The 14,129-nt window shown below is 43.6% G+C and overlaps 1 protein-coding gene across 4 annotated transcripts in view; it reads right to left on the reverse strand.

The window, feature by feature from the left end:
- ARHGAP21 (Rho GTPase activating protein 21) overlaps window positions 1-14,129 on the reverse strand; it is a 132,189-nt gene that overhangs the window by 5,603 nt on the left and 112,457 nt on the right. For all 4 annotated transcript variants that reach the window (XM_056857667.1, XM_056857666.1, XM_056857668.1 and 1 more), the window contains 12 exons: window positions 13,895-14,053; window positions 12,525-12,624; window positions 12,386-12,422; window positions 11,414-11,539; window positions 9,790-10,074; window positions 7,057-7,121; window positions 6,817-6,965; window positions 4,504-4,652; window positions 4,243-4,398; window positions 4,023-4,101; window positions 3,182-3,255; window positions 3,001-3,090 (listed from right to left, as the gene is read on the reverse strand). In XM_056857667.1, coding sequence (XP_056713645.1) covers window positions 3,001-3,090; window positions 3,182-3,255; window positions 4,023-4,101; window positions 4,243-4,398; window positions 4,504-4,652; window positions 6,817-6,965; window positions 7,057-7,121; window positions 9,790-10,074; window positions 11,414-11,539; window positions 12,386-12,422; window positions 12,525-12,624; window positions 13,895-14,053 — 1,469 coding nt within the window. The remainder of the gene's footprint in view (window positions 1-3,000; window positions 3,091-3,181; window positions 3,256-4,022; window positions 4,102-4,242; window positions 4,399-4,503; window positions 4,653-6,816; window positions 6,966-7,056; window positions 7,122-9,789; window positions 10,075-11,413; window positions 11,540-12,385; window positions 12,423-12,524; window positions 12,625-13,894; window positions 14,054-14,129) is intronic.

Consider the following 14,129-nt stretch of genomic DNA (forward strand, 5'->3'; position numbering starts at 1 on the left):
GACTAAACTGTCATGGCAGCAGCAAAGCAGGCCTCTGTGGGATAGTGGTTAGAGGTAGACTAGGACCTGGGATCAAATCCTTGGGCTAGTCATGCTGTCGTCCTAACCTACCTCACAGGGTTGTTGTGAGGATAAAAGGGGGAGGGGAGATCTATGTATGCTACCTTGAGCTCCTAGGAGGAAAGGTGGGATAGAAATGTGATGGACAGGGGGAAAAAACCCTCCGACACTAGCATGTATATGAAGCTGCATGTTATCAACAGGGGCATAACATCCAAATCATAAGATGTTATAGTCTTGCTGTACACTGCATTGGTCAGGCCACACCTGGAGTTCTGAAGGCCTCACTTCAAAAAGGATGTGGACAGAATGGAGCAGGTGCAGAGGAGAGCGATGGGGATGATCAGAGGCCTGGAGATCAAGCCCTACGAGGAAAGGCTGAGGGACTTGGAAATGTTCAGTGTGGAGAGGAGGAGGGTGAGGGGGACACACGATTGCTCTCTTTCAGTATTTGAAGGGCTGTCACTTAGAGGAGGGCAGGGAGCTGTTCTGTTGGCAGCAGAGGATAGGACTCGCAATAATGGGTTTAAATTATGGGCGGACATTAGGAAAATATTTTTTTACAGTAGGCATTGTTCAGCAGTGGAATCGGCTGCCTAGGGAGGTGGTGAGCTCCCCTTCACTGGCAGTTTTCAAGCAGCAGCTGGACAAACACTTGTCAGGGATGCTCTAGGCTGATCCTGCACTGAGAAGGGGGTTGGACTAGATGGCCCGTACGGCCCCTTCCAACTCCATGATTCTGAGCAGAGTCACACTGTTGCTGCTTCTTGTTTCTCAGACCCTTAGCCACAGATGTAATGGGTGACTCAACCTGGAACTTCATACATGCAAAGGATGTGCTCTGCCACTCGTATCTACCTTTACTTCTCCTTCTCCCAGACTAAAGGTAAAGAGCTCCACACTGCTTCACAACAGGTGTTAAGGATGCAACTTCATGGTTTTTCTAGACAATGGAGAGAGTAGCAGTTGTGCCGCACCTATGTGGTCCGCACATTCCTCCTGCAACAGGTCTTAAACTTATAGTCCTCCACTCAATAGATGATGAGCTCCACACCGCCACACCATGCAGCAGCTGCTCTGACAACGACTTTCGTTACTGAAACTTCGCCATACCCTGAAGCCCTACATACACTTTCAGCTGGAGGGAAAGACTGCAGGGAAGCCTAGCAAAGAAACTGTGCAATGATGCACAATTCCAGAAAAATAAAACAGCTCTACCCTGGGTAAGAAATGCAAAACACTTTCCCCTACCCTGACGAAGGGAGCTTGGACTCTCGAAAGCTTATCCCCTGGAAATCTTGCTGGTCTCTGCGGTGCTACTGGCCCCAGACCTTGCTTTTCTACTGCAGACTAACCCAGCTACGTGCCTTACCCTTACTTCTTACCCTTGTCTTAGGCTGGGAATCTCCTTCTGCTCCATTCCCCCACCCCTCCAAAACTGCAGCTGGCAAGCCGGCCAATAAGAGGGCATGATGACTCAGATGTATGGCTAGCAAATAGATATGTACAGTGAGGGGAAAAAGTATTTGATCTCCTGCTGAATTTGCCCATTTGCCCTCTGACGAAGAAATGACCAGTCCATAATTTTAATGGTCTATTGTAGCTGTGAGAGACAAAATAACAACAGGAAAACCCCCAGAAATCCAGAAGACAAAAGTCAGAGATTGATGTGCATTATAATGAGTGAAATAAGTGTTTGATCCCTTTGCAAAAGATGACTTAGTACTTGGTGGCAAAACCCTTGTTGGCAATTACAGAGGTCAGGCGTTTATGGTAGGTGGCCACCAGGTTTGCACACACCTCAGGAGGCATTTTGTCCCACTCCTCTTTGCAGATCTTCTCCAAGTCAGTAAGATTTCGAGGCTGATGTGTAGCTACTCAAACCTTCAGCTCCCTCCACAGATTTCGATGGGATTAAGGTCTGGAGACTGGCTAGGCCACTCCAGGACCTTAATGTGCTTCTTCTTGAGCCACTCCTTTGTTGCCTTGGCCGTGTGTTTTAGGTCATTGTCATGCTGGAATACCCATCCTTGACCCATTTTCAATGCCCTGGCTGAGGGAAGGAGGTGCTCACCCAAGATTTGACGATACATGGTCCCGTCCATTGTCCCTTTGATGCGGTGAAGGTGTCCTGTCCCCTTAGCAGAAAAACACCCCCAAAGCATAATATGTCCCCCTCTATGTTTGACGGTGGGGATGGTGTTCTTGGGGTCATAGGCAGCATTCCTCCTCCTCCAAACATGGCGAGTTGAGTTGATGCCAAAGAGCTTGATTTGGGTCTCATCTGACCACAACACTTTCACCCAGTTCTCTGGGTCATTCAGATGTGCACTGGCAAACTGCAGACGGGCCTGTACATGTGCTGTCTTGAGCAAGGGGACCTTGCGGGCTCTGCAAGATCTCAGTCCTTCACAGCGTAGTGTGTTGTCAACAGTTTTCATGGTGACTATGGTCCCAGCTGCCCTGAGATCATTGACAAGTTCCCCCCGTGTAGTTCAGGGCTGCTTCATCACCGTTCTGATGATCATTGCAACTCCATGAGATGAGATCTTGCATGGAGCCCCAGATCGAGGAGGTTGACAGGGTTAGGGATAGGGTTGTCACCTTCTCACCAAGCTGCTTGGCAATAGTCTTGTAGCCCAGTCCAGCCTTGTGCAGGTCTACAATCTCTTAGCAGGGGATCAAATACTTTTTTCCCTCACTGTATTCTAGCACATAGCATGCTTATCAGCATTGTCAGAGTGGAGGAAACCCACTGAAGTCTACCATGAAACTCAATGAACAGAGAAAATGAATTTATTATCTCCCCCCGCCCCTTCCCCGGTCATAAAAGCACAAATGCTCTGGGGCTCTTCTTTATATATGCCTGAGAACCACACAGCTATTGTGGCTTCAAAATGACCCCCGTCCCACACCCTTAGGACTGAGAATTGACTTAACCTTGTTCTTCTCTGAATTTTCTGCGACAGTCTTCAGATGTGCAGACAGAAATTTTAGCGTTTCATAATGGTGTTCGGGTAAATCACGGATCTGAAACACATGATTTTAGTCGAGAGTTTAACAACCATGCTGATCATCAAAATGTGACACCAGATTGCGTACATATCCAGAATCAGCATACCAGCCTTTTTAGCGTTTTCAGCCGTTCCACGGGATCTTCTTTTCTGTTGGCATCTATGAAATCTGCATATTTGTCTGACAAAAAGAAAAAGAATATTATTGCGAGCCGCTTTATACAGCCTACTCAATTTCCTTGTCTTCCGTTTAGCCCAAGAGGTATAACACAGAGGCTCCCATTTGCACACAGAAATAAGTTTGGGCAACAGTGTGATCTGAGGAATGGTTCCCAAAGCATGGCCTGAAGGCACATGATGCAGCAACAGTGCTAAAGCCTGGCAGGTCCAGGACTTTTCAGAGCCTGGATGGGAGGCCACGGAGGACTCCTGTGTACACCCACCCTTAGTTACAATAAAAGCAAGGTGGGATATGAATTAAAGACCAAACTGAAAAGAGACAAGTGAGTCTGCATGAGCTTTTGCATCACTGTCTACTATGTATTCCACAGAAACATGTCTGTACCCAAAAACACATGTCAGAAGTAACTCCTAAGAGGATACAAGAAATATTTTCATGGTAAATACTGATTTTGGCTGTAAGGTTTGATTATTATTGGTTTAGTACGCTTTTTCATAATTTTGGCTTGTTATAATTTTGTTGTTATTTGCTTTGAGATTTTGGGAAAGCGATCTATAAACGTTTCAGAGAAGGAAGGAAGGAAAACATTTGTCAATCAAGCACAAAATGTATATTATCAATAGCATAAGAGACAGACGTGTTGGGCACAAACTGGGTATTACTGACATATTAGCAGACCTGTTATTCTTATCTAAGCCATCACAGACAATTTACAATGTCGAGTGGTCGTGTTTTCTTAAGAGTTTGGGGGAGAGAGAGAAAATTACCATTAGTGAAGAGAGGCTCTGGAAGCTTCCTGAAGAATGATTTCAATAAACTACTTATGACATTCAAGTCTCGCCATTTCTAAGAATCAAGAGGAGAGAAAATTCTTATTAGTCTGCTCACAGCTGCAGCTTTGAGAGAGAGAGAGAGAGAGAGAGAGAGAGAGAGAGACAGAGACAGAGAGAGAGAGACAGAGACAGACAGACAAAGGGCATCACTCACATCATCGTGAATGTCGATTTCTGTCACTCCTTTGTTGATCTCTTCTTGCATGCTTGAGATAGCGGCATTATTTCCAGGAACTCTGTAAATACCTGTATACTCAAGGCCCCTCTCTTCAACGAGCTTGCAGCATACGTCAACAATAAGAGGAATATACTAGGGGGGAAATCCAAAGACAGTGAATTTGCAATGTCTGCGTTATAACATCTTGTGAACTCAAGAATTTTAAAGGTAAAATTGTTGTTGCTGTATGACTGATACCTTATTGCTTTGAGCTGGGGGACAGTCATCCAGTCTGACTCCAAAGGTCCCAGCTGCAGACGGCTTCTTCTCAAAAGTTTTTCTCATGATATTGGGGATGTTTCTTCGCCATGTACCTTTGTCTTTTGGTGGGCTTGTCTCATCTTTTTCTTCAGGGAAGAAAAGCAAAAAGGAAGATGGGATTTTTTTTTTTTTATGGTTAACTGAGAGAGAAGACTGGATGTGATTGAACTGTTAACTGAATGAGGCCCTCCCCCCAAAATTCGGGAAGGGACAACATAGGCAGCTGAACTGCATGTTATGTGGCTTTAGTCCATTTGGAGAAGTTGCGGTTTTTAGCAAATAGTAACTAAACTCTAAGATCTAGACCTTGACCACAACTTCTCCAGCTTCAGACCACAGCTTCACTACAGCCTCAGCAACTAATACTAATGCATCCACCTCTGCAACAAGAATCGATTTCCTTGGTACTAGAGTCAATGTAAGCCATGGTGCTGTACATACAGCTCATCATACATCACTCCACAAATCCAGCAACCACACTATATACTAAGTGTCTGTAATCCAAGCTGGAGAAATTGGGGTCTAAATTATCAATTCAATTTCAATTTATTATGGTCACTGACCAGCAAAGCAAACATTCAAGAAATTAACATTGATTAAAAAAGTAGAATTACCCATTCCATTTCCCTTATCAGAGTTAGACCAAGTACTTCTGAGCTTAATACCTAGCCTTGAATACTTGGCGACTTTGTCTAAATTGTCTGTATAGGCCTGTTACCTGTAACTACTGATGCTGTGATCTTCCCATATAATGGTTCAAAAATCAAACAAATTCAGCTCACTTTCTCTTGATCTATTCATTTGCAATTTAAAACATGGAGTATTTGAAATGTATTTGCATCTGTACAGTGGGTGGTTTTCATCATCACACAGTAGCCAGCTGGCGGCTGAGGTTAGTGCATGCTTAAATCTTACTTGATTGCTGGAGCTGATGAGAATTGCAGTTTGCTTGGACTTCTCATTCAGTTCCAGAGATCAAAATCTACAATCGCCATCAACCCCAGCAGGAAGTTTTGCTTGGGCAGATGGGGAAAGTAGTTTACAAAGGAAGACAGAACACTGTAATGACCTACATTCCGTGTGTTAACTATCATCTCTTGTGGCAAGTTAGTCTACACTTCTGGAAAGGTAACTGTTGTGGACTTGGAGTGAAGGGTGGGAAGTAGAAGGCAGAAGACGGGCTTCTCTCTATGTGCATGTACAGTTATGGGAGCATTCTGCATGTGTCCCAGATTCTCACAACTGGCCATTGCACATATTCAAATGTTTACCATGCATGTGTGGGTGCTCACACACACAATCAAGCAAAGATTGTGATCCAACAAGAATGACCCTGGGACAAACGCAAGCTTACCACACGTGAGAGAATATTTCACGTGGCTGAGAATGAAATGTAATGGCTTTGTTGAATACGATAAACCAAAGCTCAATAATGTAGACAACAGCTTTTCTTGCAAAACCGGCTGCCATACCCACTTTAACATCAAGAATAGCATTCCAATAACCAAACACAGCTGCACTGCATGCTTGTTCAACTTGCTTGCCGCTTACAAAACATTCCAGGCTGGTGTTTGGGGCAACGAAGAAACATCTTCTGCGGGAATTCATTTCCTTCTGGGAAAATTAATGCATAACTTCCACCGCCAGACCTCATTCACAAACTCTCAATTAAAGGTTCTACGTATTCATTTTTTATTGAATGAAGGTGAGGGGTCCGTTAGACAAAGCAAGGGAAATCACGTTGGCAACAATAAGTCTGGGCTTGCAACAATAGCTGCGGCAACAAATAACCAAAGTACAGTTTCTGGCAGCAAGAGAATGACAGTTCTGTACTCAGGCCCCACCCAGCAGACTGGGCTTCCCCATTCCCTTTGCCTCAACCCTGCAGGAGTCCTGAATATCGTATGAACCCTCCACCTCCCAAACCAAAGCATAAAACTCCCCCAAACAGATCACACAAAATCAAGTGCATTTTAAAGAAGTTGATTGGAACAGATGACTAGAAGAGACTAAAACGCAACGAGAGTTAAACATGCAGGTCTGCGTTTTTATATGAAGTGAGGACAAAGTTAAGCACAGCAGGTTGATCTACGTCAGAGGAGTTTCCCTATTATTGCCTACAAAAAAGATGCAGATGCTCAAAAGCCCACAGAGCAGGCAATGAGAATCCTATGCGGGCCAAATACCTTGACCCTTGCCCACTGGCTATCACGATTGGGCTGAAACTGGTAATGCACATGGCACGGTTACCTTTAACAATGAACTTCCTTTCAGATTCCTCCTTTGGAGAATGCGGGCTTTGGGTCCTCTGCTCAGTTTTAGCGCCAAGGAATGTCTGCCTGATGCTCAGGCTCTGGCGAGGTGTTTTGGGGGACGGCTCTGTTTTGCCGCTAGAAGCGCTGGTGGGGAAAAAAACCCATATTATTCATAAACAGAGGAGCCGTGATAATCAGGCCAACCGATCTCTTACGTTACCCACCAGCCACTCACCTCATCATTGTGCTGTACTCTTTAATCCTTCGGCTGATTAGGTCCCTGCTGGTCACACCGGTGTTCTGTAAAAGGAATTGAGAACTATTTTGCAAATCCTGATTGGAATAATTCCAGCTGAGGTTTATCAAGCCACATTCAAAAGGTCACCCTGTGATCCTAAGAAAAATGAACTTCCGCATTACTGGTTCTTTTGAGGGAGTTTCTAATTTTGTTTGCTTGCTGGCTTTGCTTGCATGGTACAGAAAAGTGTAACCGCACACTTCTGTAGCGTGGAGAAAAACAACCAAAACTGAAACGGCTTCAAGATTAGCCCTATTGTATGGAAAGAAAGAAAGAAAGAAAGAAAGAAAGAAAGAAAGAAAGAAAGAAAGAAAGAAAGAAAGAAAGAAAGAAAGAAAGAAAGAAAGAAAGAAAGAAAGAAAGAAAGAAAGAAAGAAAGAAAGAAAAGAACCCCCCCCCAAACAAAAAGCATGCTTTTTCAACACTCAAAGAGGCAGTTTTGAAAGAGTGTCTTTCTGTTTTGTTCGTGTTTTACGACCCAAAGGCATGCTTCTCCTTGGGTGCCTCAGTTTTAGCATTATAGGTTTGTGTACCTGTTGGACTTTAACGAACAAAATTCCTTACTGCTCACAGCAAATACAAATCCAACATCCAGTATTAATTTCATTTAACTGCCATCAAAATTTCCATGGACCAGGTTTTGCTTCAAAGAGCAATCTGATGAAGGATGGAGATTCTATTGGAAAATCTGTCCTCAGAGAATTTCGTGATCACACTTAGGTTTTATATGCTCAGCAGTGAGGATGACTGTCTGTATGCAACATACCCCAATTACCTGGGTCTTGAATAGCATTTAACTTTAAAGAAAGATTCACAGCTAATGCTAATGGCTGTTTAAAATCACAGTGTATTTCTGCACGTATCTACCTATCAATTTAATCATGAACTATGGGAAACTGAAGATCTTCTTGTCATGTTCTTATGATAGATCCTCCTCCTCGAGAGCAATTCTAGTATTCCACAAGACAAGTCAGCTCCAAACTAAATTAATGAAATACTGTGACTCATGTCTGCATAAAAGTCTCCCAACTATTTATACTCACATCTGCCCACCACTTTACTCACGGATGTATGAATTAAACTTTTTTTTTTTTTAAGGAAACACATTACTCTCAAACTTTGTTCTGCGGAGAATGCACAGCTGCAACATCAACTCCAATGCACTTCTCTTATGACAGTAATTTTTCCTGTCTATTTTGTTCATTTATTTAAAGTATTTTGTCCTGCCTTTCAAACAGTTTAAGTCCACAAGGCGGCTAACAAAACCAAATAAAAAACAAAATATTAAAAAGTTATGAAAATACATACAACCTGGAACTCAAAGTGGTATGCATGAGGTTTGCCAAGAAGTCCCCCGTCCAGGCACAGACCAGCCCCACACTTGCTTTACTTCAGCAAGGCTGCTGCATCAAGTGCTCTTTAACCATAAGGTATATCTGAGAAGCTCATGATTTAATTATTGACCAATTGCTTTGCTATTTTTCTTAAGAATGATAACCATTTTAAGCCTGAGAATGAAGTGGAGATATTCTGGTCTGTACCACTTCAGACTACAGGTGGCAATCCTTTTTTTTTGAATGCTCTTCCAACACTAAAAATTCTCTGCATAGAGTAGATTACAGTAGCTTGGCAGGGAGATGGCGACGCTAAACCTCCCTCCCCAAGGTAGCTGTTGGTTGTTTTATGTGCCAAAGTTCTGGTAGCTGTGAAAAATTTACTCTCCCAACTAGAGAACGAAGTGGCACAGTCTACCACCTCAATAGCTGTACGATGTAGATTGGCTTTGAAGAAACCTACATTTATCTGGAATGGGGCTTGTACTGGATAACGTTTAACACACACACACATAATGAAACTGAGTGCATGAAGGAGATAAACCAGAATTACTTTGCTTTGAAAACTTGATGATAAAATACCTGAACCTTCTGATATATTTTAAAAGAAGGAAAACATACAAAATCTGCTAGACTTATAATTCTTTCTGGCCTGAAGTGGGTAGCAACTCCCACAGACCCATTTATGCCACCACCACCCCTCCCGCTTTCTTGTACATGCATGATACTACTGTTTTTCAGAGTGCAGTATGACTCGGGCAGGCCATTCAAGTCCAGACAAAGTCCTCCCAAAAGCCTTCCCTGCAGGCGTTCTTCCAAGGACTCCTGGGTGCAGCCGCAGCAATGGAAACGTGTGAGGGGTCTGTGGAAGAACAGTGACTAGGAGAGCCTTAGCAGAGTCTGAATGGCTGCACAATTCATACCATGTTCAGAAGAGCAGCGCTGAGCATGGAGACTGCTGGTAGAGGAGGAGAGGGTCCCACTAGGACTCCGAAAGCCTCCTTGCTCTCTGTACATACTACATGCACAACTGAGGTCTTAAACTTGCTGTATTTCTCCCTCAAGTATATAGCAGAAGGTATTTTGGGATGCTCCTAAAACCCAAGACAGAAACATAAATCATCATCTGTGGCTTAGCAATTTGTGTAACAAGGCCCGACAAAAGGACAGCTGAAAGAACAAGAGCGAATGAAACGACGAGGAGAATATTACTCATGTTGACGAGCTAATTACACCATGTCAATTTTCCAAATATGAATTTGGATGAGTAATCATGCATCCTTCAGTGAAGTATGTAAAACACAATAGAAGCAAGAAAAACACTTGAACACACAACCTCCTCATTTAAATTGCTGTTCTCTTGTATAGCCTTAATCCATGCCAACATGTCATCTCTGTCTTCAGCCTGAAACAGGTATTCGCAGTCTGAGGTGGTCAGCCGAAATACGTTTTTCCTCTTTGTTTCGCTGTACGATATATCGATCAAGCAAGCATTGATGCTGATGGGCAGCTCTTCCTCCGATGGAAACGTTTGCTCTTTTTTATCCTTGTACAGGTAGAGGGAACAGCCTTTAAGAACAACGTGCATCTGTTTCCAGGGCCGGATACTACCTCCAACTCTCTGAAAAAAACAGGAACCAGGATTATTGCTGTTATTTATTTAACAGCAATAACGTGTATATACATGGTATGGATTAACACCAGCCAAAAGGCAAAAGAGTTTACAATCTAAAATTCAAAACAAAGAGACAGATCGAATGGAAGAAGCGAATATTTTACAGAGGATTAATCCTGACCTTCCAGTTATCCATCGGCTGGCCTGGACACCTGATATTCCTTGTCTGGACCTTGTCTGGACCTCCCCTGCCTCCCTCCCCATTTTGTTTTAAGTATACTGGGTATGTGTTTTACCTCCCTGTACATTATTTAGGAGCCCCATGGTGCAGAGTGGTAAGCTGCAGTACGGCAGTCCAAGCTCTGTTCACGACCTGAGTTCGATCCCGACGGAAGTTGGTTTCACGTAGCCGGCTCAAGGTTGACTCAGCCTTCCATCCTTCTGAGGTTGGTAAAATGAGTACCCAGCTTGCTGGGGGTAAAGGGAAGATGACTGGGGAAGGCACTGGCAAACCACCCCGTAAACAAAGTCTGCCTAGTAAACGTCGGGATGTGATGTCACCCCATGTGTCAGGAATGACCCAGTGCTTGCACAGGGGACCTTTACCTTTTACATTATTTGAATAATATAAATTAGTTATGTCTAGTATCAGGGAGTGAATGGTAGCTTAGTTGCTATTGTTATTTTTAAGTTGTATAAATGTTTATATTTAATGTGCTTTATTTTTACTGTACATAATATTATTGATGTATTTTTGTTGTGAATTTTTGTTGTGATCCACCCTGAGTCCAATTTGGTGGTGGAGGGTAGAATAAATTATTATTGTTAATTGTTATTATTCACTACAAAGTTCTCTTATGAAATAAATGGATATGCCTGAAAGTGTAAAGAAGATGTGTAAATTTGTATGACAGGACCATTTTTCTGACAGCCTCATTAACAGGCTGTTGCTTCAATGCCTTCCTAGGTAAACATGACAAAACAGGCAATATTTTCACTGATACTTGTTTTGGAACTTCCTCCTCCAAACCTCAACTCTTTCCTGTTAACTCACCAAGGCTGATAGCCTGGGGATCATTTGCTGTGAGAACAGTGATGTGTTATTCCTATGGAGGTGTGCAGAAAATGACATGCAAAAGAAATCCCCTCCTTTGATCAATCTTTTCTGCATTCATTCCAATTATGCCAGGGAATATAGTTTCTAAAGCAGGTCCTGATAGCGGCTTGGCATTTTTGAAAAACACAGTTTAAGAAATATCTAGCCATTGTTATTAAATGCTCAGAAACCAAGAGGAGTTAAACATTCCTTATTAACCTTTAGCTGTACGTTAATAAAGAGTATTACCTTTCCCTTGTCTGTGATTAGCTGGCGAAAATAGAGGCATCCTTCCTTGGTGGCATCGCCAAAGACTTCTGAAGAAGAAGCTTTTCTGGACCCTGAGTTTTCTGAAGATGTTTGGCTATCTGGGGCCTAAATAGAAACACCCCTGTGAGACAACTTTGTAATTGAAAAAACCAAAGTGTTGCCACCTCCCACCACCTTGCCTAAACTTTCTTTCTTTCTTCCCCTTAAGGTGGGAGGCGGGCTGGCAGTTCAGATCAGCTGCACCACAGCTAGCAGCTGCTAGGTCTTCATTGGGCCTAACTGCTCTTTTGGTTTTTGCCCAGGTCCATCCACACAATCAGACTTAAGTGAGTTCTCTACTGGGAATTCAACTCCCAGGTCATAGTGCCTGATGTTGATTGGGACCATGGTGCACAGAAGGGGCTTTTGACTCCCCACCCCCCCACACACACAGCACTTTACCAACCTGAAACAGCCCCAAGGGAGCTGCTATTTGCCTCTTTTTTGAAAACATTTGTGCATCCTATCAGTACATGTGAAGCCTCCAATGGGGAAAATAGCAGTCCCCAGGGCTGTTTGAGGTCAGCAAAACAGATCAGCCCCAATCTGAAACTAAGAAGTGAAGTCTGTGAGTTCCCTGCTGGTAAATCAATTCCCAAACACGTGGGGAAGGTGAAGTATAATCAGCCACCGCAGTCACAAATCCATGCTGGCTCTCTCTTGAGATACACATAAAGGTGGCAAAAGTGTCAAAGTTGGCTTTTGTTAATGCACAGGTAGTGTTCCAATTTGACACATATCTCTCAGACATAGCAAAATATCTGCATCCACAAATCACCATAAAGCAACCGCATGTATAGTATCTGCATCCTCTCTGTTCTGCTCTTCTTAGTGATTCCCGTCAACATGCAACACTGACACAGATCTACACTAATTTCCAGTTAGTACACTGCTGAATACAGAGTTACTGACCTTGATTCCTTTGAAGCTAGCTACATGCTTTAGAGACCTACAGAGAGAAAATAGATATTACAGCCATTGTTGCTGAATTCAAACTCTGATAAAAGCACATACCTGTAGATGCATATACAGGGTTTCATTAATGACTTACACTTTTCCTTCTCTATAGTCATCCAGTCCTTCATCGTAGGATTTAGACCTCTCACTTTTTGCAGCAAACTGGCCATCCTGAATACTAATCCTGATGGATTCTGCAATTATAAGTACATTTGTTTAATTGAAATATTTATATCCCATCTATCAGTCTGTTTGCTTATTTTTATGGACTGCCTTCCTTCCTCAATGAGGCTCAAGAAGGATTGTATGATGTGCAACAATGCAATCCAATAGCATGAGACATCTAATAAGCAATGCAACAGGATTAAGATTAGAAACAATGCAAAAAAAACATGAAATGTCAAAACAATGCAGAAAATGGAATTATGAAAACAAAACAAAGGCAACTTAAAGAGTAACATAATATATACAATAAGCAGATAATACAGTAAAGAAGCTTATTAAGATCTATCAAAGTGGCACCATCATAAAAAGCAACTCAAGACTAAAACAGCAACAAAAGCAGCAAATAAGCATTGAGCCATCCTCAACTTATAAACAATGAGCTCATGAAAGGCTCTCTGGGGGGAAAAACCCTACCTGTGGCTGGTGTCTATGAACAGACAGGCATGGAGTGAGGCATAGTTCTCCGAGAAGAGAGTTCCACTATCTTGAAGTTCAGAGGTAGACAGGCCATTAAGGCCAGTGGGGGCCTGCCCCCCCAACCGAGTCATCACACCAAACAACAGAGGTCCTTACCCCATGTGGTGGTGCCGCCGCCACAAGGTAGCAGCCCTTGCCCCCATGCTGCTTGGGAAAGGAGGCATGGGCACAAGCTCCACATGGCTTGGCCTTGCTGGTGTTTCCTTCACTGTGTGTGGCCCCATCATGGGGAGCGAAGGAGGTGAGTGGCTTCACTAAGGACCATGTTGGGCAGGAAAGGAGGACCATGTGGCTTAGCCAGGCCAGCATCTGATTCACTGAGCGCAGCCCCACTGAACCTCATACCAGGCAGGGAGGTTGTGCACAGCTGAGCCCCACGTGGCTTAGACAGGCCAGCATCTCCTTTGCAGTGCGTGGCTTAGCTGAGCCCTATGCCAGGTGGGAAAGGAGGCACATAGCCATGCCCTGCTCAGCAAGGGAGATGCTGGCTGACCAAGCTTCTCAGGGCTGGCTCTCTCCCCTCCTCCCTCCTTTGAGGGGGCTGGGTTGGGCTTGGACACGAGACCTCTTTCCCAGGCCAGTTTTTTCCCCTCCCAATCCACCCCGGTTGGGAGTCATTAAAGAGAAGGCCCTATCTCGCATAGCCAACCTGCTGCCATTTCAGATGGAATTGGCACAAAGAGCAGGGTTTTCAAAGCATGGACATTTTATCAGGGAATTAGTCACAGCAATTTGAAATTGCAAGATGTTTAGAAAATTTACCATGGTCATGTGATAGCTGACGTCGAATTAAAGGGACAAGAGAAGTGGGACTAGGAGGGACAGTTGTGATGGTGGGTGCTCGCGAGGAAGAAGCTGAAATAACAGCAGAGGCTGGAATGTGGGCGATCTCGTGGTCAATGCTAGGGCTAGTGGGTTCATCTGCAAGGCAATAATGCAGCAAATTAGTAAGCTTTCACATGAAGCTAATGCACCAAGACTTGCCATATCAGCAAAA

Source organism: Euleptes europaea, chromosome 11, assembly GCF_029931775.1.
Source record: "Euleptes europaea isolate rEulEur1 chromosome 11, rEulEur1.hap1, whole genome shotgun sequence".
Lineage (NCBI taxonomy): Eukaryota > Metazoa > Chordata > Lepidosauria > Squamata > Sphaerodactylidae > Euleptes > Euleptes europaea.